Here is a 26998-nt window from a genome sequence, read left to right on the forward strand (position 1 = left end):
GTCGTTAGTCATACTAATTGTAGCTCAGGAGCTGGTGAACAAAATTTTAAATCAACAGAACTTTTGGCTGATTCAGAGACTTTGGCTTTCGAAAACATTTGAACCGAATTGTCGGTTCGCTACTTTAATACAGTTACTCTACGTTATCTTTCAGTTATCGCGTTTAGTTTTACTTTTATACAAATATAGTAAACGTCAAACCTTTTATGTTCCTGTAAATATGTCCCAAGATTAAAATAAATTTCGCTTTAAATAGACTTACTGCATTCAAACTAAGTTTATTGGTTATCGTTATTTTTAATACATATTTCCTTAGGTTTCCTTTGATACATAGTTGTCATCGTATAGTTCTTTTATGTACTTGTAACTACTTGTAAGTCGCAAGATTAAAAGAACATGTACTAATTCAGGATTTGAGTGTCAACATTATTTAGGACCTTTTAACATTATCATGTTTTGCATTTTGGGACAGCTATATCTACTTTCTTGTTTCAGTTCTTTCTTTTTATTTTATTTTCTGATGCTTACAATACTTTCTTTTGTTTTTCCATTTCTATCATTTTACCTAAAAACGCGAGAACCAAATCTCTCTTTTAAAAAAAAAAATATTTTAACTACTAAAGCTGAAATAGTGCAGCAAAGTAGTCACCAGCTCGCAAGCTATTATAACATATAGAAATTTACTGAGGAACTTCCTTAACCTTTGCCTCAGCCTACAGTACGTACTCGTGTGTCAGTAGGTACGAATATGCAATACATCATGCAATTGTGCCAAGGTGCTCGGTGATAAAGTTAAAAATAATTACCCACATTACTAACAACAGCCTTAATTACTTGTAATGTGTACGATTAAGCAGCCTTTGACTTCTTTTTACTTAAGTGCATGATGTGATAACAGTTTGAAGGTCTTTACATTTGTACTTTTACTAGTATTTTATAATTATAAAGCTGAAGAGTTTGTTTGTTTGTTTGATTGAACGCGCTAATTTCAGGAACTACTGGTCCGATTTGAAAAATTCTTTCAGTGTTAGATAGCCCATTTATCGAGGAAGGCTATAGGCTATATATTATCTCCATATTCCTACGGGAACGGGAACCACGCACGGCGTCAGCTAGTGTTTTATAATTTTATGGCTGTTCGCAGACACAATTTCCAGGATATGTTTCCTCTTTAGGATCAATTTAGACCAAACGGTAAAATGGCTGCAATTCACACCGCACAAACACGCATTTGAACATTAAGGATTACTTTTACGTATCGGTGTGAATGGTGGCCTAAAACTTAAAAGGTGTCTGAGCATTACTCCATCTATAGTTTAAAATTAACCTTAGATTTAGAACAACGTAGCGTCCATAACTGACATAAACTGATCACCGAATGTGGCCGTAAGCCCTTTAGCCGTAGTGTGTAAAGTAAAGTAAACACTAGGGCTGAAAGTGCCTGCTTACATTGCATGCAAAAGTCATTGGTAGTCCGCTACGCTACAACGTGCCTATAACAACGTAAAGAGTCTACAAGGATATATTCTTTTTAACTATCCATCTGAAGAAGATGGCTCAGGAATAGGCCCAAGATGCTCACCACGACATATGTCAAGATTAGAGAAAGACAAATAAATGTCGACCAAAAAAAAAGAGAGAGAGAACTCGACAAATGTCGACAATATATCTTCTTGTCTTTATATGATATACTAGCTGACGCCGCGCGGTTTCACCCGCGTGGTTTTCATTCCAGTAGGAATACGGGGATAATTTATAACCTATAGCCTTCCTCGATAAATGGGTTATCTAACACTGAAAGAATTTTTCAAATCGGACCAGTAATTTCTGAGATTAGCGCGTTCAATCAAACAAACAAACAAACAAACAAACAAACCCTTCAGCTTTATAATATTAGTATAGATGTCGTACTCGTAGACGCATGCTGGGCCTACTAATGGTTAGTGGAATCTATTTCGCAGGACATTGTTCTTTTGCTCAGTTTACGTCAGTTGAGGATGCTGTGTGCGGCTTACCCATCTGGAGAACGGTAGCGACCCTGACTTCGTTGCGTGCCCAATAGTCCAGGGGGAGCGTTAAAAAGGCAACAATTAATTACAATTCAGCGCCAGTGGGCGACAACACGCAACCATACCAATTACCATACGCACAATATAAACATTTTAATATTAAGGTGGGCACTGACTGGTGTTTGTTGTAATGTAACATTCGCATCACGCTGTATTGCTCGTCCTTTTTTTGTCGACATGGTGGTCGAAGAACGTTTGTACGTTACACCAAAAAACCAGTCAATACCTTTACAGTTCGCGTCAAGTAAGTTTGCCGTTCTGAAGTCAACTGTTCTAATATAATGCGCAATGCTATTTATTTCGACTTTCATTTAGTGAGTCTTCATTTGCTCTGTCTTCAGAACGACCCACTTACGTGATGCGAATTATAACTATGTTAATTTAAGGATACATCTTAACCACATTTACTTAGCTTACATTTAAGACGAATAGCACTATTATGAAAATGAAACGGAACGATATAAGTATTTTTAATATTCAATAGTACAGTATAAAAGAGGTTAACTTGAGATCAAAAATGATTTTCAACACATCAAGTAAACACCTTCTCTAAACTATAGTTAGTTTTACAGCAAATTCTATACACACAGTTCCAAGGTAGTTTGGACAAATGTAAGCTTTAACACAAAGCGCATTAAGTCCTTTTTCAACTGTAGTACATTTGTTGAAACTCGAAGTAGGTATATTTGTTCTAGAATCAGGTATTACATAGTTTGTAGCAAAGTGTAAAATATACAAAACGTTATCGCTAATGAACAGAGCCAGCTACTAAGTACTCCGTACAGGATTATTGTGGTTTTCTCTGAAATAGCTTACGTCAGCGTTGACTCTCGATAAACCTTATTTTACTACGAATAGCATAGTTCAAAATATACATACATATAAAGAACTTATACATAAAAGTATGTATCTACCATAGAACATAAAGCACTTAAGCTAGGCTGTGGTATCTACTAACTATGATAGCTACTTGAATTTTGTCGATATTTTTACCAACTTCCAAGCCCCAATAGTCGTGGTACTATTAGTGCTTGAAGTTAAGAAGAATAAGGGGTAACACAGGGGAAACTGAATCTAATACTTCTGTAATCTTTGTCTTGGTCTTGGGCCTAGCATATTGAACTATCGTTGTCCACCATTTCGCAAGGTATTACGGCACACGAGATTTTTATACATTACATTTACTGGAGAGGATAAATGGGGTGAGGATTTATATTATAGGATGAGTGACTGAGTGTGAATGAAAATTTTTGTAAACGAACTCTCCTGGACCAAATCTAAGACATTTTCGTTAGAGACCAAGTCAGGAGTACCCTTGACGAACTTGTATGCCAATATGGGATTATGGCGTAATGGTATGTATGTAGATTTACTAGTTATAGTTTAATCTGTATGTTTATCTAATAAAAAATTCAGCCGATAAGATTTTCAAAGTCTCCATGCGTATGGTGCGATATAATCGACTAGCATACGAACGTACTACGTCTGCGCGATCCTGATAAGATTTATTATACTTTAACGTATGCTATAACATGACGCAATGTCGTGAAGAGTTTTTAATAGCTAGCTACATATTTACTTATTTATTGTCTCTATATTGTAGCTATGTATGACACCAGTGTATCTATGTTACTTTGAATATCTGGTTTGATGTTTTTTGATGGAGAAATTTTCTGTTTAATTATAAACTCAAGTTGGAATTCAGAATTAGATTTACATTTTTAATAGTAACAACTGGCGCACCTGATGGTAAGTGGTAACCCACAGCCTATTAAACGTATTAGGCGTCCACTTATCCGCATCGTACATATCGCATCGCATCAAAAGGATTTTTAATTTTCATGTAAATAAAATCGTTCGATGCAATCCATAGGATGCGGATCAGTGGACGCCTAGCATAATAGAACAACATTTCACAGAGCATGCAAGGAAAACGTTTAACCTGTGACGGGACTGTGAGTATATTAAGCTGAGACGTACTCGTAATTACCTAAGATTTTACTAATTAGTTAATTTAGTTACGAGGTACACAACGCAACAGGCGGTAGATGTAGCAGAGCAATAGATAGAACTACACTCAATCAATCATGGCGAACTTACAAGACTTCCACCGACACAAGTGTTGGAGGTGTCCAATATCCATGTCACAGTAACTAATCCCAGATCATTTACCTCACTTCAACACACTTACACACTCAAACCGCATCATTATTATACACGAAAACAGCGATTATAATGAACAACTTACTACACGATCAACTTGTAGATCTTTTTCCTTACAATATTTTTGCGTGATATTTTTCAAATTATGACAATGTTCGAGTTCGAAAATGTACAAAAAAATACTATAAACGATGTTTTAGAAACGAACAAATTCTCAGAGAATAAGGAAACTTTAATTTTGACTGAACATTTTGCTTGTGGAAGAAAATGTAGGAACAAGTTACTATAACGTAATACTATATATTTCTGCGGAGAGGAGGATAGTCCGAGGCATGCTCTATTTGAATGCCTGGGATGTGCGGACGCCAGAGCAGAGGCCCAGGGAGCGAAAGAGTTGAATGCGCAAACCCTCGCATGTTAGCGAGCGAAGATGAGTGGGACAAATGCGCGAACATACTCCGCAAAATAATGGTACGGAGAGAAACAAGAGAAAGGAAGGAAAACAGTATGAGAAACGGTACCTGATCGGTCAGCACGAAGTAATGCTAGGCGGTTCCGTGCTGATCGAGGATTTGGGGAGGTTATTTTAGTCCGTCCAAGTCGGATATGCCTCCCAGAAAAAAAATAAAGTTACTATAAATAGAACTTAGCTTACGTTAAAAACATTACGAGCAGTACGAACTAGCACTACATTAGGTCCCAAGCCTGTTACCAAATCGTCGGCCCTATCGTACGCGGCCTCTTCCTCATCTTCTTCAGGTGACACCAGCTTCTTCACGGCCGTGGTTACGCACCGCGCCGTCTTCTCCACGATGCTCTCTGGCTGTGTTTTGGTATAATCATGGTGAATCAAAGGTCAATCCGCATTGACATTGTGGTGGATAATTGGCCTAACCCCCCTCATTCTAAAAGGAGACTCGTGCTCAACGTGCAGCTGATTTTTTAAGCTATATTGTCTGCTGTCACATTTAAATCATATCAAACAAACGACCTACTAAGATTTTTGTCGCTTTTTCCGCTCTTCCTTTAGATGTCTGGCATTCTCATTTTTCCTGAACCTATTACAGCAAACAAAATATTTTCAAAATAGTCAGGCCTTTTTTGGGTTTTTGTGAGACACGCTAAAAACTTCTACGCTCATCAAGTGGTGACAAATAATTATGTATTGTCGATTTTGGCAAATTAGTTGTATTTTTGAATGTAAAATACCAAATCTAAAAATCCAATAGCTTTCTTTTTGCAGGCCAAACCCGGGAATTGCACCATGGACATGAATTGTACACTAAATAGCCTAACCAAGGCCCAATGTAGTAGTAGTAGTAGTACCTAGAAGTAGGGTAAAGGTGCCGATTCACAACTCTATCTGCGACTTCGGCCAAGATCTCGCGACCGGCGCGGGGCGGTGCGGGAGCGGCGAAAGTGCGGTCAACGACCCCGCGCCGCCTTCACAATCAGCTGTTCTTGTGTGAACATTCCTCCGACACCGACCTGACGCGACGATAGACGACCTCTCCCCGAGTCACAGATTCGATTACAGATCGCAGTTAAAAGGTTACAGACTATAGTCCTTTTCATGTAAGAAGTCCCCCAGACGCGGCGCTAATGTCTTAATGGCTCTCATTGTCATTGGTAATGGTGTTCTTATTACAATTTTTTGTGTAATTCGCTGTCAATTTTAGTTCAGGTTTTAGCCGCGGACTTCTTTTATGAAAAGGACTCTAGTAGACATAGACACTGTGAGAAATGGTAATCTTATTTTATAACATAAAAGAGAATTTATTACAAAATCCTACAATACCGATCTCTAATAGAGGGTTTTGTCTTTCTATGAAGTTAAATTGACGGTATAATGCAAATAACTTATTAATAATGGGTTATTGTTTGGGACTTTGAGTGGTATATTTAAGTAATTGGTGTTGGGAGAAGACGTGGCACTAGAAAGTATATAAAAAATATATACACCCGAGTATACATCGTGAGGAAACCTGCATACCTGAGAACTTTTATTAATTCTCTACGTGTGTGAAGTCTGCCAATCCGCATTGGGCCAGCGTGGTGGACTATTGGCCTAACACCTCTCATTTTGAGAGGGGACTCGTGCTCAGCAATTAGCCGAATATGGACACAACCAGTCTTGTGCTTTCACTTTTGAAAAAAATATGTTAGCCAAAATAAAGAAGTTATCGACTGAACTATCGAACCTGGATCCTCACTATTGAGTTTCGAACACAACAAGCGCGCGTGGCAACAGACAGCGAGGCAAGGCCGTCTCCGGGTGCGTCACTTTCACTTGCTGTCTGCCAAGTGCCACCAAACACATTACCAGCCGAGTCGGACAAACCTGTGGCTAGTACCGTCCCACCGACAAAGACGTACCGCCAAGCGATTTAGCGTTCCGGTACGATGTCGTGTAGAAACCGAAAGGGGTGTGGATTTTCAAACTCCTTCTAACAAGTTAGCCCAGGGATGATAACAGTTTTTTAAATTGTATATAAATTAAGAATATGCTAATAGTAAAGCAATTTTGTAAAAGTAACAGGGTATGTGCGATCATTACTTTCGGAGCTGCAGGGATTTAAGTCTGATTTGCGGCGCTGGCGCGAATCCCTGAAAAAACGCCCCATACAAAATGGCACGAACTAATCTACGTCGTTCAAACAAAATTACTAATATCTTTCTTATTTGTGCGTTTATGTTTATAGTTCTTATATTAAAAAATGTTATCTATACTAATATTATAAAGAGGTAAAGTTTGTAAGTTTGTAAGTTTGTAAGTTTGTAACAATTATTTGAAATGGGGTAATCTTCGGAACTACTGGTCCGATTTTAAAAATTCTTTCACCAGTAGAATGCTACGTTATCGGGGAGTGCTATAGGCTATATTTTATATCTCTATCATATATAACTACTGAGTTATCGCGGGTTTTCTCTTACAGGTCGGACCGAAAAACTTACTTATTCGCATGCGCTGCCTCAACCATTGCGTATAACTGAAATAAATGTATGGAGGCTTTTTAAACCTTTAAAAGTTCTACAAAAAAGTCCGCGACACCATATATCTATCTTTTATATTTTAGCAGATATAGTACCTTTAGTACATTAATAAATTATTTAAATTTTAAACTAAGGTTTACGTCATTATTTACACAACTAAACTTAAATCCTTATCAAAATAAATTATTTAATAATCATAAGGATATTATAGAGATAAGATTTGCCCTTTACAGTATGTTAATTAGTTATATAGTTTCGGAGATAATACAAAATTTCTGAAAGTCGCAGAAATGCCGCTATATGACGCCCCGCGGTTTCAATTACGTGGTTCCCGTTCCAGTGTGAATATGAGGGCCAAACATAGCCTATGACACTCGCAAATAATGTAGCTTTTTATTGGTAAAAGAATTTTCCAAATCGGTCCAGTAGATCCAGAGATTACCCCCGACAACCTCACAAACTTTACCTCTTTATAGTATTAGCAAAGAAGTCGCTTGGGAAATTATAGTCTTTTGGTCATTGCAACATGCACAAAAGGCTGGACCAATTTTGCTGAGGGTAGGGATAGGATAGGGGTAGGGAAGGGGTAGGATAGAGGTAGGGTAGGGGTAATTTAGGGAAAGTGTAGTGTAGGGTAGGGTAGGGTACCGATAAGGTAGGGGCAGTGTAGGGTAGGGGCAAGGTAGAGGTAGGGGAAGGATATGGAACGTATAGGGTAGGGGAGGAGTAGGGTAGGGGTAGGGTAGGGTAAAGTAGGGTACGGGTAGGGTAGGGTTAGGGTAGGGGTAAGGTAGGGATAGGGAAGGGTTAGGGTTAGCGATAGGGTAGGAGTAAGGTAGGGGTAGGTTAGGGGTGTGGTAGGGTTAGATTAGGGGTAGGGTAGGATAGGGTATGGATAGATTACGGGTAGGGTTAGGGTAGGGTTAGCGTTAGCGGTAGGGTAGGAGTAAGGTAGGGGTAGGGTAGGGTAGGGTTGGGTAGGTTTACGAGCAGGGTAAGGAGGTAGATAAGTTTACATAAATTTTTACGCGGACGAAGTCGCGGGCGTCCGCTAGTTTAATATAAGGAAGCTAAAACTGTATGAATTTTCATCTAATTACGATAAAAGATTTTTAATAGATTTTGAAATTTTATAATCTCATTTACTTTGCAAATATCCAGACAATCTTTGGTTTTTATGTATAAATTAGTTAACATTGACCCTATTTACACGAATGTATCATAAAAAATAATATATTCAAACCTAGTCATCATAGAAGGAATCGCACCGAAATTCACGAACAATATTGTCTGTCATTTTCTGAGGAAAAACGAACTTAGATTTGGTATATATCTTAAACTAAACTAGAAGATTTTGCCAGTTTTTTACACCTTTTAACTACACAAAAAGGTATTTTAAGAAGTTTTTAACTGATGAACACGATTACAACTATAAATCATCAATACTGTAGAGTCAGTTTTTATAATCGCATTAGATCGTTGATCATTAACTTTAACAGAAAAGTCTGGTCTAGCGAGGCAGGTCATATACAATAATTGGTCTGAGGTTTAAAACCTACTACAATATTCGCCACAATGTTGGCCAACTTGAAGAGCGTATAGGCCAACGCCAACGCGTATGCCAACGTGAAGATATGGCCATAATCATATTGTGGTCGTTAGCCATTATGGACAACAGTCTCTGACACTTAACAACTTTCACATTTTCAGCACAAGTGCGACAAGCAGGCGTTATCTACAGTAGGTACAAATTACTAATTCGCTACCGAGTACATTCACCGTTTTAAGTACCAACTGCTCACCAAACGGCGGATATTGTTATCGCAATAATTAAATATCAAGTTCAATGCGCTAATGTGATTAAATAACAATATGTTCATAACGACAGAGAAACAAAAATACAAATGCGATAAAACAATTGACATCCAATATTCTGTCTGTAATTTAAATTTTTTAAGCTCTCAAGTACTTTTTTTTTTTATTCTTTACAAGTTAGCCCTTGACTACAATCTCACCTGATGGTAAGTGATGATGCAGTCTAAGATGGAAGCGGGCTAACTTTGTTAGGAGGAGGATGAAAATCCACACCCCAATCGGGAGCCGAAGCCTCCCACCAGCCAGAACTGAACCAATTAAGAAAATCTCAATATGCTTAGCCGGTGATCGCACCCAGGACCTCCGTTTTGTAAAGCCACCGCGCATACCACTGCGCCACGGAGGCCGTCAAAACACTACCGGAGGTACTTACAGCAGAGTGCAAGTATAACAAAGTATAGAGGTAATTCCTGATATGGCATCCAGACTATCTAATATATAAAATTCTCGTGTCGCGGTGTTCGACATTGAACTCCTCCGAAACGGCTCGACCGATTTTGATGAAATTTTTTGTGCATATTCAGTAGGTATGAGAATAGGCCAACGTCTATTTTTCATCCCCCTAAATGTTAAGGGTAGTCCACCCCTAAATTTTTTTTTTTATTTTTTAGGCAAAATTTTTTGTTTTTATTTTTTTATGACACAGCATACAAAAATACATACAACCCTAAATTTTCACCCCTCTACGATCAACCCTTATATTTTATTTGTTAATTAAAAACTATACATACAAATGATTTGTAACTAAAACGTAGTCAATTTGAGCTTTATTGTTATTGTATAAAGTTCATATTAATAATAATTAGAAAACGGGGTAGGGGTAGGGTAGGGGTAGGGTAGGGGTAGGGGTAGGGTTGGGGTAGGGTAGGGTAGGAGTAGGGTAGAGGTAGGGTAGGGGTAGGGGTAGGGTAGGGGTAGGGTAGGGGTAGGGTAGGGTAGGGTAGGTGTAGGGTAGGGTAGGGGTAGGGTAGGGGTAGGGTAGGGGTAGGGTAGGGGTAGGGTAGCGGTAGTTGAAAGTTTACATCGAGTTTCACGCGGACGAAGTCGCGGGCATCCGCTAGTATCACTATAAATTCCATAGGATTGTGTTACTAAAAGATCATCTATTATTTCACTATGCATTCCTTGGATTATCATGTTTTTGATTCTAGAATTTGGTTATATTATGGACGTTTCCGGTTTGTAGCTCGATAATAATAGCACTCAACGTACGGGTCGGAGCTCTATCGAGGTAGATGTAGATGGCAGCGGATAATTCCGTAGCGATGGCTAATACGTGCCTTTGTAAGGCTTCGCCCAATCGGCACATATCTGCGCCATCGCTTAACAATTTTACAGTGAAGAAACTATTCTCATATAACTCTCATATGACTCGCCACGTTTTTCATTCGATACGTGATAATATTGATATTAATGTTTGCTTGATTGAACAAATCACTGGAATTTTAAAGCAGTTATGACGTGAAGTTTAACTAAAAAAGTCAAATATATATTTTTAAAGTAATTTTCATATCTACTATTGATGAAGTTCTACCGTAATTCTTTTGGTACTCAATACATTAATTTTAAAAATAATTATTACACCAAATTCTAAGTTTCAAAAACGCACAATTACATCTATAGCTAATATTAAGTATACTCAATTTTTATATGAATTAATAAAGAATCCACATAACGACGACTCCACATAAACATAGAATAATCCAAACTGTACGGTAACTGCGCCACAGACGCTGGTCAGTGATGCGAGACGCCGCGCCGCGTGACCCTGTTCCCACGACTCATCACCAGGTGGAGCGGCCGACCTTTGCCATCTCCGGCTCGACGTCCTTGGCTTACTGAACTGTACGATAACTAAGCCGTGTGTTTTGATACAATACTTTTCCCCATATACGTGACTTTTTCGTACATTTTTGCTTACAGTACATGCAGTAAAAGTTCTAGACAATCGTAGGGCCTACATATTAGAAAGACGTTAATAAGTGAAAAGTGAAAACGATTTGATCATTAATTTGTAAAGAATATTTTTAAATAGAAAAAAAAAGCTGTTACTTTCAGTGTTTTTCATCCGATTCTCATCGTATTGGCTTCTACAAAATGTTCAAGATCTGTAAGTCGGTATTGAGGGCGTACTATTTTGTACGCCACTCGATAATCATAATTATCGCCTGATGACAAAAAGCGGCATTCCGTGAACGAAACGCGTGCGTGAGATCCGATAGAATAGAAGCCAACAATAACCTGATTTATGGGTTCTAAATAGCACTAAAACGTCTGAATTGCTAAGGACGTTATTACGAGTAGAATTCCGTACGGCATACTTATTTTTCACCTGACGCATAAAATCTCAATAGCTGAACGGTGAAGTGACTGGACTCGACACTAAGAACTCCGCCCGCTGGGATGTTGTCGTACCCTCTCCTAAGACAATCTTTGAGGGTAAATTAGAAGGGAAGCTTATGAGGGGGCAAGTTGATAAAATTATGAACTCCCAATGGACCTAGTGTCACGACGCCAAACAGTACGAATTCATATTGGACGCCGAGACATTTTGACGGTTACGCTTGTCTGTCGCCACCCCAGCACGTCCGCTGGTCGACTGCGTATAATGTATCGGCACACGTGACGTCCAACACTAGCGCTCGACCGAATCTTCAGGAGATCAATGACATCCCTTCGGGGCGCTTGCCACGGGCATTGCGCACGATCTGAGGCTCCAGAACGGCGGGAATTTTAGAATTGACGAGCACCCTTCTCAGGATGTCATTAAGTGCGGGACAAGCGACAGTTGAGTCCGTGGTGGCCGAGGTTTATCTACGCAGGCTCCGCAAGAGGAGAGTCTCTACTGTCCCGGAGGCTAGAAAAGATTCTGGGTCAATTAGATTGCCAGGGAGATATGTATGGAGCCAGTGGTCTGACTCCGGTCTAGAGGATGCCAGGAGCTTCGCACGCTCCTTACCAGTCACGGCTCAATAGTTACATTTTATTTTAATTGATTTGCGTTTTGAGTAAAGCCGAGTTTTCTGACGTCTGTGAGAATCAGTAGAACAATGCTTACGACAGTCGCTGTAATTTCATATTAATCGCCGGTTTATCTTTTAGCGCTAAACGCAGCTACTCAAAATACAGATTAATGTTTAAGATAAAGATATAATTAATATAATTATTTTTATTTCCAAACTACTTCCAAAATGGTTTGATTGTTCATTTTTTTTTTTCATGCTTTAACGGTCTTTGGCGCAATTGCGTAAATAATTTTTGTTTTTTAGTTGGTCACAAATCACAGATCAATAAACAATTCTTTTTATTTAGTGTAGTTGATGGACACATTTGATTTTGTTTATGACAAAGCTCAAGATCTGTCACAAAAAGCTCTACAACTAACAACTTAGTCTGAGCTTCAACATAATTCACAGACTGACAGAAACGTTTCAATCACAAATTATTCTCAAGATTTAGTATAATACATATCGAAATATAACTAAAAATAGCATGAGGCTAGTTAAAATGTCAGCGTGCATCAAACGAGAACCGGTATGTGAAGCTGGTTGCAAGATTTGAATGAATTATGAGCAATCTTGTGTTGATAATATTATTAATTGCCGACATGTGATGACTTGATAAATTACATGGATAATTTGCGATAACTACTTTGAATTATTTTAGTTTACATTATGAACAAGAATGAACCTAACTCACTCTTTATGAAGAACTTTTAAAAATGGTTTAAAAAATTCAAATTCATTTATTTCAATTAGGTACAGGTGTACATAATAGTACAGATAAGCACTTTGTATGTTTTAAGAGACTCTACTACCGGTTGTTATTTAAAGAATTTGAAAGTTGAAAAGGAATCGTTTACAACTTTCAACCTACTTCAAAAAAGGAGAATTCAAGGATCTTTGTAATCAAGAGGTGCGCACCAAAAGTATAACCTGTCTACTAAAATGTATATTAATATTTTAAGATATCTTGTTATTAGGTATAGTTACGCAGGGTTCATGTGTAAGTAGAACCCACAAAAGTTTTGTACCATTCATAATATTACTAGATTAGCAGACGCCCTCGACTTCGATTCTTTCAATCCCTAACGCTTAGACAGTTAAAAAATATATGAGAATGACATATGCTATCGTCAGGTCACGTGATCAAATTATTATCAATCAGATCTGTTATTCCCATAAGCACATTTTTTTAATTTTCGAAGCCCAGACTTTCATAGATCCCTATTTCTCTTAAAACGTTGAGATTTACAAAAACAATTTCTTGAGTTTCTAATCTCTTTATCACAAAAGGAAACTACCCTCGAAATTTCATCTTGCTAGCTCTAGTAGCTTCGCGTCGATGTTTCCGTCAGTCATAACCTCATATAATATATGAGTATGTAGATTAGTCTACGTCATGCGATCGGTTTGCGATTGCGATTCGTAATGCAGGTAAAAAGCTTGGTAACTCGGCACGCGCGGCTCCGATGTTGAGTAACGATCGCGACGCGCCGCCGGTGAAATCGTAAATAAACGCGTGTTGGGGACACCTCGGTCAACTTTCCCGACATATAGTGTTGCCAGCAAACGTCATGCTACTAATATGGTAGAAAATTGTTACTTCTACCCGACTGCCAGAGGAATTGTTTTTCGTTGTACTCATTGTACTTTCAATGACCATGGCTAAGCCCCGAATTCAAGACAGTATGGTCTGGCGTCTGCTACTAATGTGGTAGAAAAATTACTATTATACTACTGGACTGTCATCTGAGAACTGTTTTTCGAGTTTATTAAGAAATGCATAATGAGGTCCAGGGTTCGATGCCGGGCCAGGCCGAACAAAAAAAAATACGTTATTGGGATTTTTCTTACAAGAAAAAAAACCTTAATAGCAAACTGGAGTTCTGAACTAAAACTAAAGGCTTGACGTCCGATAAAACTGATCGTGTGTTGTTCGCGATCGGCATGATGTCATGCACATCGCGACCAACATTCAATCAGTTTTATCAGCTGTCAAGCCGTCAGTGCTGCATGCATGTGAGATTACTTGATCGTCAGTGGCTGGCATAACAGCTCCATGATTAATGGCCAGAGTTAAAGCTTATCCTGTGATCAAATATGTCAAGTGTAGCCACCATAAACCTTCTGACAGATTTCAACACAAAAATAGCTTGGATTCGACTGACTAATGGAAGTGATTTAAGGTAGTTTTTTTTTAAGTTTAAAACTACATTTAAAATTAAAATACTTAGCCGCCAATAAACAGTAAGTAGGTATTTAGAACGTTACTCAAATGGCGATTCTTTGAAGTAAATTATTTCCAGTTACTGTGTATCATTATGTCATTACAGCTTTTAGCAGGCATGGGATCATTGTTTCAAATTATACTTACTGAAATGCTACTTAGGGTTACCACCTTAGTTTACAAAACAGTTTTATAGTATAATGAAAATAATACTTTGCCATTACTATTTTTTGACATGTATGTAAGTATTAGGTAAATGTGTGTCGCAATTTTCTTAAAAATTTTGGATGCAGGTTTCGTTACATAATTTCCAGGCATCTCGGTTTTAGGTTTTCAGTATGTGTAAGAAAGCAAATCTATATTATTAAAGAGGTAAAGTTTGTGCTATTGTAACCTCTGGATCTACAGTACCGATTTCGAAAATTCATCTACTACCACGTTATTTGTGAGTGTCATAGGCTACATTTTATCCTCGAATTCTCACGGGAACAGAAACTACGCGGGTTTCCGGCGTCGACTAGTTAAAAATAAATCAAAATGACCCACCCCCAAATACTAAATAATGATATTAAATCGTGACAACCCTATTTCTTTATATGCATATTTTATAGGTATGTTGATTCATCCGACGAGTTCCGCTATGACTAAGTGTATTGACGTTTTTGATAGCTAAGTTACTGAGAAATACATATAATATGCTTATTAATTAATAGGTAGGTATTAGCTTTTATCAAATTCCTAATCAATTAGTTTTGCACCCTATTTACCACTTAGTTTGTTTTCGTCTTTATATATATTTCACATTTTAATGTTACCTATATGTATTTAGTTGTACCTATTCATACATATAAAGTTAAAATTCCGAAACAGTCAAAAAATATTTAAAACAAGTAGACTTATTTATAAGCACTTCTCGTATTATGGTAACAGGTAAGGTTTTTACTTTACCTTTTTTTTTATTCTTTACAAGTTAGCCCTTGACTACAATCTCATCTAAAGGTAAGTGATGATGCAGTCTAAGATGGAAGCGGCCTAACTTTTTAGGAGGAGGATGAAAACCCACAAACCTTTTCGGTTTCTACACGGCATCGTACCGGAACGATAAATCGCTTGGCGGTACGTCTTTGCCGGTAGGGTGGTAACTAGCCACGGCCGAAGCCTCCCACCAGCCAGACCTGGACAAATTAAGAAAATCTCAATCTGCCCAGCCGGGGACCGAACCCAGGACCTCCGTCTTGTAAATCCACCGCGCATACCACTGCGCCACGGAGGCCGTCAACCTGTCACCATAATAGTTAAAATAGTTAAGGGACAATAGTCACACGTAGTGTAGTGCAACGGCTTGGAGGAGCGCTGCATTGCTAAACGATGATTATCATGGTAGTAGCAGTTGAACAAGTCGCGAGGCCGTCGGTTGACGATTGCGTAAGTGCGATACGGCACCCGCGCGTAGGAAACGCGCTGAATGTACCCAAAACGCACCGAACTCTCGATCCACGCATAGTTGGCGTATCGAACACTTACCGTTAATCTATGCTCTATGATCGTTGGTACTACCAATTTTAATATTGATATCATATTAATAATACTTGGTACTATGAAACAGTTAGAGGTATAGAATAAAGTTGAACTTCTTCAAGTAAGCCCGATCGTCACTTAACATCAGGTGAGATCGCAGTCAACGGCTGATTAAATAAAGAAAACTCCCCGCATCTTAAACTAAGCAAAACTTCCTTGCAAGAAATAGTTACATCAATAGAAAGTTTCAATCAATTACCTAACTGTTATGGAGAAAAACTGACTATTAAGATATGCACGAGACAATGGCTGGCTCAACATCGTCTAAAACACAACATAAATAGCACATGCCAGATAGTTGACATACTAGAGAGATGCAGTATGAAATTTAAGACACTTAATTTTCAATGGAAAAGCTACAAAACCGGATCACAAATTTAGAATGATTAAAGAACTAAGACAGACAAATATGCAATCGAAAGAAACAAGTTAGCTTGTAACAAAACAAAATTACACTGATAAAAAAATGATAGTCTCATTCACAATGCTGGTAATCAATTCGGATATGCCAAGGCGTTACGGCCACGTAATACATCGGAAACCTCCATAAGGCTCGGAGATGTAATAAATAATGTAGTTGAGTGCAGTTAGTGCTCAAAAAGGGAACACACGTATGTAATATGCAGTTAACTCTGTCAATAGATGGAATAGATGTCACTCGACAGAAAAATGCGATGCTGACATTCTCAGCAGATGGCAACATCTAGAATCTAGATAATGGGTAAGCTTATCGGACAACTATTTGATACAGTATATATCTTCGTCAAGTTATTTCTGTAATCTAAGATGAAAGATGATTATCTGTTTAATTTTATCTATCAATTCATTATATCAATCAAAATACCGCTAAGCCATACTTCTTCTATAGGTTTTCCATAGAAGATGAAATATTTAGATACTATGAAATGTGTTTTTGAATTACTCAATAAAGTTACGATGTAAAACTAAATGCAAACAGGCTTGTTTCATTTTATCCCCCGAAAGACGCAAATAGCAAAATGCAGACGTTATTAGCTTTATTTCAGACACGCAATTACTTGTAAATACTTTGGGTTTTTCTGTATATACTATTATTTCAACGTTATGACTAAGGTTTGGAAAGTCAACGACAACCGATAGATTTATGTCTTCAATTTGCGTTTTAAATCCACCTCGTACCGACCGTTGGCTGGTGCACACTGGCACCATATGCTTCATAAACGAGTAAATGGTTTATAATGTAAACCATCTGTTATAGCGCTGTTTTAACAAGCAAGTCTTTAAAGAGGTTAACAAAAGAACTTTAGATTTCTTATTTATCCAATCTTTATAAACACGTTTTTAATCAATATTTTTTTTTTTAGTTGATTAATATAATCTTTGTTAACATTTTATTACTTTAATATCAAACAAAATTAATGTATCAATGCCCCAACATTAGCAAGGTCCTAAATCTGTAAAAAAAGTAAGAATCTGTAGAATTTAATCAAAATAAGCTATAAGACAGGGGAGAATATTCTAAGAACTCCTTGGGCACGGTAACATTACCTAACCAGTTTTAGACATACAAGTATCGAGTAAATCAAAACCGCTAAATAAAGCTAAAACGATTACAAAACGTCTGTCAATTTGTAAGGACGCCGCCACGTCATGACGGAGCCGGCATGCGGGTAATTAAATTTTGGCCGTTAAACTTTGTACGACGAACGCTCGCGGCTTTTTTGAAGATTAACGACACGATCATCAAATTTAGATCAATTAAAAGAGAACTCTTTTGGATATAACGTCACTTTGGAAAGAGTGATGAATCTGAATATTGACATGAACTTACTTGTAAGCAGAAAGCCTATATAGATTTCTTTTAAGAGACTTCCAAAAAGGAGAAGGCAGTTTGATCTAATTGTTTTGCCATGTCACCTTGACCTGATACTCTTTTAAATATTTTCCAAATTAAAAAATACTTTCACGAATATATCACTTGTGATTAATGCAACTAACCATAACTAATTAATATGACAAACACTAAGGAAAAAGGAAAAGCATACATTAAAAAAATACACCTGTGTATGAGGAAAAAGTACTTTAAATTTTGCAAAATTTTCCACTTTGCAATAGTTTATGTCAAAGGAAGGAAGTTAATACGTACATGGTCAAACAACATTGTTTTTCAACAATCGGCTTGAATTCCAAAATGACATCAAATTGAAACGTGAACAATCTCTAAAAATAAGAACAATAATATATCGTTGATAAAGGTGACCGCATTGAAACGGCGCTGAGTCACACACATGTCGTTCGCCTCTGAGAGATCAACTCAGATGCAAAAACACAATGATATGCGATCAAGCTCGAATAAGAAGCACTTGCGGAGTGTACGGGTCCGCCTACGGGCTGAATAATCAAAATCTTGAGTCAAGTCTAACGCAGACACTAGAATATGTTCGATTGATCAACAATCTCATAGAAAATCTTCCATACACGCATTTATTACGCTTATAACTGTATCTGCTCCAAATTGGAATGCGTATATACCATGTTGAAAACCATAATATTTTTAAAAACATATTGTTGGTACTTTTACACATCAATCCTTAACCTTACATGATTTATAGACATCATAAAAATAAGTGCGTCATGTGAATAATAGAAATCTTCGCAACAGACACGGACCAAAAATTATAAAAATCTTCACTTCTTTAGCTACGCCTACATTAATGTAAATAATATACAGAAATTTGTTTCTAATTTAGTGCATAAAATATAAAATTGAAAATTTCATTGGTAATGCATGAGATCAATGAAAATAGGCAATTTGCCAGCTACACATTCAACCTTCTCACCGAACCCTGTCACCATGTACAAATGGGAAAACGTGGTAATGCCATCAACGAGTTAACATGTCTCTCACGTAATGTATTCGTCACTCCGATGCTCTATCCTTTTGTCCGATTTAGCCACGTTGGCGAATACTTTGGTTTGTATGTTATTTAATGGAAAGAACATATTTTATCTTGATTCATCAAAATAAAAAATTCATAGAGCACTGGAAAGGCTAGTGTAGGGTTTATGAAACGAATGACAAGCTGTGTTTTCATTAGAGGCACGTGTCAGTTTCCATTTTACATTAAAATCGAGATAAGTTAACGAGCCAAGCTGTTGTTGAGGACGTAAATAGATTCATTAACGATCGCACTTTACTCGTATACACGTAAGCGACTGTGATTAATGAGCAACAAAGTAACAAAATCACAAAACAAACATAATAGAATTAAAATATGATCCTATTTCTGTATGTAATAGTACGAATAGTAAGTTATAAAGAATAGTAAGTTCCTACAAAAGTATATTACAAACCAAATCAAATTAATTTTTTTCAAGTAGACTTCTTTACATCCACTTTCGAAAGGTCAAGTCTATCAAGTAGTAAAGTCAAGTAGCAGTTGTAATCAGAAAGCAGATTCGACCAATTAGAATCAAGAAGTAACTTAAGACGATAACACATCAGATATTTGTTAAATGTTAAATAGTGTGCGTGTCATTAGCGCACTTATTGATACACATGTTTAACCTTTCATGGTTCAGTTATCTCTACTACACAGACAATATGTCACGTACTGATGAATAATCGAAATGGTATTATTAATTCATATTAGTTATCTTTTAATATCTATCTAATCATATTAGACACAATCATAAATGTAAAAAGATGTAAACTATAAAATAAACAATGTTTGGGGTAGTTGACGTCGCAAGTAGAAGTTTTTAGGTATATCAGGCAAAGTATGGTACTTGTTTACTTGGCAGTTGTTTTAAGAACTTTAGAAATAATCAATGTCTTATAAAGTTTTAGTATTGTCTTGGCAAGTTAATAACTAGTTAACCAAATTAAATTTTAGAACAAAACTTTATTTATCTATAATAGCAGTACTATTCAATTAGCAATACTAATTGACTGGGTGAATGGCCGCTTCCACATATTAGTTTTAAGCATCTTATCATTGTTACTAGTATTATTGATAATATACGCTAACACACTCCCAAATCCGGTTTCGAAATATCTTTACACAACTATGTAGCAATTTGTATTTTTGCCTCAATGTCTGTGTTTAAAGTATACCTACCTCTGAAATATTTTTGTATTTTTATTACAAATATTCAAAACGAAGATTTAAAGACTCTAAAATCAGTATGTCTTTGATATCAGGAGTATAATTTCCCGTACCTTTATAATTTTCATCCAACATCAAAACTCAAATATGCATAACTGATAGGAATGTACCGTAACCTACAATCAAGAACAGGTTTGGTAACATTACACCTGTACCCGAAGGCTTACTCTTGACAGCGTTTCCGATTTCAATACGAAGTACAAACGATTTAATCCTGAGACCTGTTGGAAACCAAATAATCAAACGGCAAGAAGTTATCGCCCAATAATATGATGTATAACAGTATGCATAACAGATGGAACAGTAAAATAATTTGTACTAATAAATATACATCATAATGACATCCAAGTTTGCTTTCTTTGTTCGACCAAATTGTCACAACCATAATTTTATAGTTCATTACCAATGCGGTATGTTCTTAGACTAACTCTGCTTTTATTCTTATTTTGACATTATTTTTTTTTTCATGCAAACTACAAAAGTAAGATAGTAGTAGCACATTAGATGGTTGTAATAATTATTATTACCTATAAGCTAAGAAGTAAAATTCAGATTTCAGCAAGTCCAGAAATAGATCATAACTCGATTTTAAATCATCAATTGACGTGCAAAGCGCACAGCCACGTTGCAACGAGAATATAAAGCTTTCCCACGCCAAAGCAAACAGATAATGTAATACAGTATCTGATTGACGTAGAATTGACGCCATCTTCGATTTGAGGCACGTCGTTATCGAAACGGGATCGCCAGTCACAGTCAGACGTAGACGCTTTCCAGAGTAAGCAGTGTTTGCCCATTCACCTCTCGGAGACAACGCAAGTGAATAGAAATACGGAATTCGAAGACTCAATTGCCGTAGAAATCGGACATTGTGTTAAACACAATACTGCTAGCGTCGAGTCTCAAGACATTTTCATTTTGAATTTTTGTAACAAAACGCAATCGTTTTCGACGAAACTAAATCTACTATTTGGAACTGCAGTTCATCACGTCAATGAGGAATTACATTTTTTTCTTTTTGACATGTGTATGTATGTAGGTCACGTCCCTAATTTTATAATAATAGTTTAAACAAGCAATGTTTATTGACTTACTTCAGTTTTATTTTTACAACAATAGCTGTATTTCCCTTATATAGAATTGTTTTAGAATTTATAACTTAGTATTTTAGCTTCTGCTGATGCGTTTCGAAACTGTTTCTTTTTGATTTTTTATATTTGTCTATAAGCTCAAGACACTGGCAATTTATGCTATTAAACATGAGCTTGTGTGAAATTTTAGGTATTGGACGAGGCTGATATATTGCAACCTTGTAGAGATCGCTGTTGGTGATAAGGCTGCCTTTTTGTTCTTAAGTAACAAAATGAAATTCTTAGTTGCTATTTTTTATCGTTTTTATGTACTTTGACATGTGAAAATGAATGTAACGGTAGTGTAATATATATGCGCTAGTAGTGGCTTCAAATTCTAAATCCGAAGGTTTGTGAGTAAATAATAATAATTATTCATACTGACACGAATCTAAACATGGCAGCAAAGATATGCCGATACCGTATACAGCAGAGCTTTCATATAACGATTGCTATAAAACGAAAGTTATGTCCATAATATAACCAATAACCAGTTGTTTATTAAAGTTTCTGTTTCTACGATCAGTTATGTGATTAAAAATAAATCTAAGTATCTAACATCAATTATATAGGTATCTTCATTCATGGCCTCGTCTGTAACACTAACATCACCAACTGAGTGGCATTGAGGATTTTCCTAATTTGATCATGTAGGTACTAAACCTTGTTTGTCTATATTTACCTTTTTAATTTGCCTACCAAATTGATATCCTCACATTTTCCTCCTATTCGTATAGTTACATGTATATTTTTAGTTTGATGATGAGAAATGAGCATACCGCTGAATTCTATAGAATGATAGCGTTTCTCCATTGATTTTTAATCTCATAAGGAAAATTTCATTCAACACAAATAAGTGAAATCAAGGTCAAGCTGTTTGTAAACCATATTCTATACATATAGATATATCTTTCAGTAATTTGAAAATACATTAAACATTTAATATTATATTATGGTATTAAATCATAAATGATTATTTTTAGTTTTTAAAATTTAACAATCAAGTTATTTACCGCAACAAATTATCGTAATGTCAAATCTGACCAGTTGTCCTCATTTAGCCTTACAGCTTCTTAACTAGGGTAAATTATCTTTTGGGCAAGTTGTACCTACAAGGTGGCATTGCGTTTTTCGGGTCAATGTCGGCAAAGGACGCGAGTGTACAGGAAAATCGGCGTAAACCGAAGGTGGAATAACAAAATGACGGAAGCACGGCTCGACGTGAATCACAATCGGACAATTCAAGTGGGTTAATAAATTTCCCCGGCTTCATTTGGTTTACCTACAGAAACTTAGTCGTACATATATTATGAACATCGGATTATTTGCAATTCTAACAGGATATTATAATACATGTCTACAAATTATATCCACTAATTAACATTGTTGTTGTCCTCCTCAATCCTCAGTTACTGAAAGGACAGACTAACAGACGTTAGCTAAATTATCGAATTTGACAAGCGATCAATTTCGAAAATGTAGCGGTAGTTACAATTCTGCAAATATCATTTTTTTTTATTTTTTACAAGTTAGCCCTTGACTACAATCTCACCTGATGGTAAGTGATGATGCAGTCTAAGATGGAAGCGGGCTAACTTGTTAGGAGGAGGATGAAAATCCACACCCCTTTTTGGTTTCTACACGACATCGTACCGGAACGCTAAATCGCTTGGCGGTACGTCTTTGTAGGGTCATTTAAACTACAAACTAATAAATAATTGATCAATATCCGATTTACTGAAGTGAAGTACATTTATCTTACAATGGATAATGTTGTTACATATAAATCTGTAAGAATATTCAGCGCATTCACGTCTCCACAAATCACGTCACGAGCAATAAATCGATTATTAATGAAGTGCATTTGGCGAACGCACGCAAAACCGTAATCTCGGCAATAAATCGATGAGAACATAATGTTTTCACGAATAATAATATCGATTCGATGTACGCTTGAACTTGTCCAGCTAAAAATAAGCGTTTCACCGAATCGCATGGCCGCCAAGTGCGAAACGTCTGCGCATTCGCATTTATGTGCGACTGTGAGACATAAAAGTGAGAGTCAATTAAAATAAAGGAAATTTATTTCGGTGGACATAAACATTTAACAATATTTATCATACACAACAATATCATCGGGTTTCTGCATTTCTGTACAATGGAACTGATCGCAAATTTTAGTTTTATCAAAATATGTACCTACTCGTATATATGCATTTCCAAAATCTGCAGACTAAGAAACTAAAACATAAATACTATTAAAGTCAAAGTTAAAATTCATTTATTTCAAATAGGCTTAGTTTACAAGCTCTTTCGAAAGGTCAGGTAATAATATTAAACTTAAGATAATGGTGATAATAATTATTCGAAAACTTAAAATTAAAGTTACGAGAGTTCCAAACGCACCTTTATTAACACTAATCATCAATATTTTTATTGTAACTTCAATTAAATTGTACATATAGTTGTATAGTTATAGTAAATTCGCTATAAATCGCCTAATAACTAATTAATAATTCTTATATTATGAGTATCTTATAATTATCTTATCGATGCAATACATAACAGTTGATGTTCAGTTAATCACTGATCTGTCTCTTTCTGTAACCAGCTATTTGACATTCAGTCAGAAAGACACAAATAAACAGGCAAAAAGTCAAGTTAAACGTATGACTAACCTTTTTGTAGAGCTTAATCCAGGTGAGGTCACCCTTCGAGTCGGTGTACTGCAGGCCGAAGAACCAGACCTCGCGCAGGCCGATGGTCTTCACCACCTGGTCGAACAACTGCTTGCCCGTGGTGGTCTGCTGGATCGCGAACTCCAGCTCCGCGTCCATCGTCGTCACCCGGACGTTCATCTGAAATAACCGTTTCATTACAATCTTCGAACAACAATATAAAGAGGTTTAGTGTGTGAGGTTTTAGTGGATAATCTTTGGATCTACTAGACTAAAATAACAGCTCGTGCCATGTAGGTGCGATAATAGCACAATAAGGACTTTTTCTCTATATTAACTGCGGCTACCAAGTAGGCGGTGTTTTCAAAGAAAGTAAATGAAATTGTGTGTGTGAAAAATAAGCAGCTTAAGTCGCATATTATTTCTCAATTGTCACCCTGATACTGAAACATCCCTCCGAGAGTTGACTAGAAAATATTTAATTGCTAAAAGTTATATCTCAATATTGTAAGATATTGCATAAATATGTTATTGAAAACGTTGAAAATACTAAAGAACGAATTACAGTTGACGAAAACTTTCACCATAACGTAAAGATTAACGGTGGAAATTTTTTATTGTGTTTAGGTAGATAAAGGAATTAATTTGCAACTAATAATTTATAGAATAATTCACATAGAATACCGTTTATTATCACTAAGTGTTTAGCCACTTTAATTATAGTATAAAATATACGTTATCACGTAATAGGTTGTAAAATATGTTTTATTGGTATTGATATTTAGGTTAACACTAGCTGGTGGGAGGCTTCGGCTGTGGCTAGTTACCACCCTACCGGCAAAGACGTACCGCCAAGCGATTTAGCGTTCCGGTACGATGCCGTGTAGAAACCGAAAGGGGTGTGGATTTTCATCCTCCTCCTAACAAGTTAACCCGCTTCCATCTTAGACTGCATCATCACTCACCATCAGATGAGATTGTAGTCAAGGGCTAACATGTAAAGAATATTAAAAAAAAAAAAAAAAAAAAAAAAAAAAAAACCATTAATGACCCATGCCAAAAGAACCTTAAACCCTTGAGTTGCGGTAGATAAATTTCAGGTTGCTGGTATTACTTTTATGGAATTCCATATAAAAAACAGTAATAATTAGTACTTTAATCTGTGATCAGAAAATCATACATTAATAATTGACTAAATAAGAAATTAATTCAATAAATGAGAGACTGCATATAATATGAATAAATATTTATATGAATAATGCACAAGTGAATAATGTGGTTCTGGTGGATATCTCTCTGTTGACGACATTAATGAACGATCTAGCACAGATTGTTAAAGTATATAGCATTTTATGGATGTTATACATACTAATGTAAATGTGAAAGTATACTCTAATTGATAAATTGTTTAATAGAGAAATATATTATTTTTTATAATATAAACTTTAGGAAGAATAGAGTTGAATGAGATAAAACATGGATAGAGTGAAAATGAATTTATAGTTTTCAAGTTATTAATCATATTTAAACCAAAATCTGGAATCCGATCTGGAAGAAATATTGGCTGACAGCTACTATAATATCCATTATGTGGAATAACTGTAACTTTTTACAATAGAACATTTTCTGGTCAACTCTTGGAGGGAAGTTGCAGTGATAATATCCATATGGAAGAAATATTGGCTGACATAACACCACTCGGAATTGTACATACTCGTAGTTACATACTGTTTTGAATATGTTTAGTACAAATAAAATGTTGTGCATATTCATGCAAAAAAATCCCGAAAATATAAAACATTAAGGTCATCAAACTTCATGAATGAAACCCTAAAGAACATAAACACACTTTATCTCTTCTAACGATCCATTGAGACACGATATAAAAATAAATTTCCTAAGGGGCAATTCGTACAGAAATAGATGCAATTTGTTGTGTATCTATATTTACACGATTCTGTTGAGCCGGTGCCAAACGGATGTGATCTTCCGGGGGACGATTGTGTCATTCGTTATTTACAAACTCACTTCTATCGCTTTCGGCTCGATTTATGAATTAAATGTAACGTCACTGATCATCTTTTCATAATAGATAGATAGATAGATATACTATATATATGAAAAGTTTATATTTATATATCAAGGCATATTCTCAGCACATTTACGCTGATATTTTTAGTTAAATTCGATTTAAATTAAAAAAAACGACCAGGGAATGATCGCTTTTGTGGCGTCGTTAGCTATTTGTTTCTTTTTACACTATTGTAGGAAGTGGTGTTAAGTAAATATTATTTTGAAGGTAATTAAAATTAAGTGGTAATAAATAAACACTTGTATTAGCACTTTGTTCAATATACATTATACTTAATATTCTTATATTTTCACACTTTTTCTCATAGCGATAACTTATCTTATCGAAGCGCATATTTGGAAATTCGTTCGTTAGACCGCTCTAGTACATAGTTTGAAACACCAAACTAGATATATCGTTCTCCTTGATCTGAATTTGAGGTTCCATTGCAAATAATAATTACCCACCAAGTAAGTAATCTTTCTATAAAATTAAATTATCCATATCGCGTACTTATCGTCACTTAACATGAAAATTTTATCGTCTCTAGTTACCACATGAATTCCTTACGGACGTACGACCGTTTCCTTTCCTGTGAACTATTTCAAACTGCACTGCAGTCGATTTGGTATCTTTAAAAAGCCATCATTCAAATCGTTATGATCAAAACTATATCCAAGTATAGTTTAGAGTCGGTACGATTATCATGCGATCGTAAATCTCGGAACAATAGTATCGTGTAAGATATTATCAGTTAACAATGTGCATTTACGTTCATTCATCGCCGTTTCAAGGTCGGTAGAGCCTTGCTTGTACAATCTTCCCCCATTATCGCTGCAATGAAGACTGCCCTCATCAAATGGCATCTACAAATATGAGGAAATCTATCTTTAATTTCGGCCTCTGAATCATTCTAATTCCATGCCAGTTCGAGCGATATTTAACGATTCGATTACTGAACATGAAACTTGATTGTCAAAATTGTCAAAGAATGATGCTGCGCTGCGGGTGATAGAAGGGGGATTGAATCACGTTGCGGTTGCCGGTTGCGGAAACCAAGCAC

At 36.2% G+C, this 26998-nt stretch overlaps 1 protein-coding gene across 2 annotated transcripts in view; it reads right to left on the reverse strand.

Moving 5' to 3' along the window:
* Nucleotides 1–26998, reverse strand: part of LOC112054334 (moesin/ezrin/radixin homolog 1) — a 56771-nt gene that overhangs the window by 11485 nt on the left and 18288 nt on the right. For both annotated transcript variants that reach the window (XM_024094088.2, XM_024094087.2), the window contains one exon: nt 23865–24044. In XM_024094088.2, coding sequence (XP_023949856.1) covers nt 23865–24044 — 180 coding nt within the window. The remainder of the gene's footprint in view (nt 1–23864; nt 24045–26998) is intronic.

Source organism: Bicyclus anynana, chromosome 12 (assembly GCF_947172395.1).
Source record: "Bicyclus anynana chromosome 12, ilBicAnyn1.1, whole genome shotgun sequence".
Classification (NCBI taxonomy): Eukaryota; Metazoa; Arthropoda; class Insecta; order Lepidoptera; family Nymphalidae; genus Bicyclus; species Bicyclus anynana.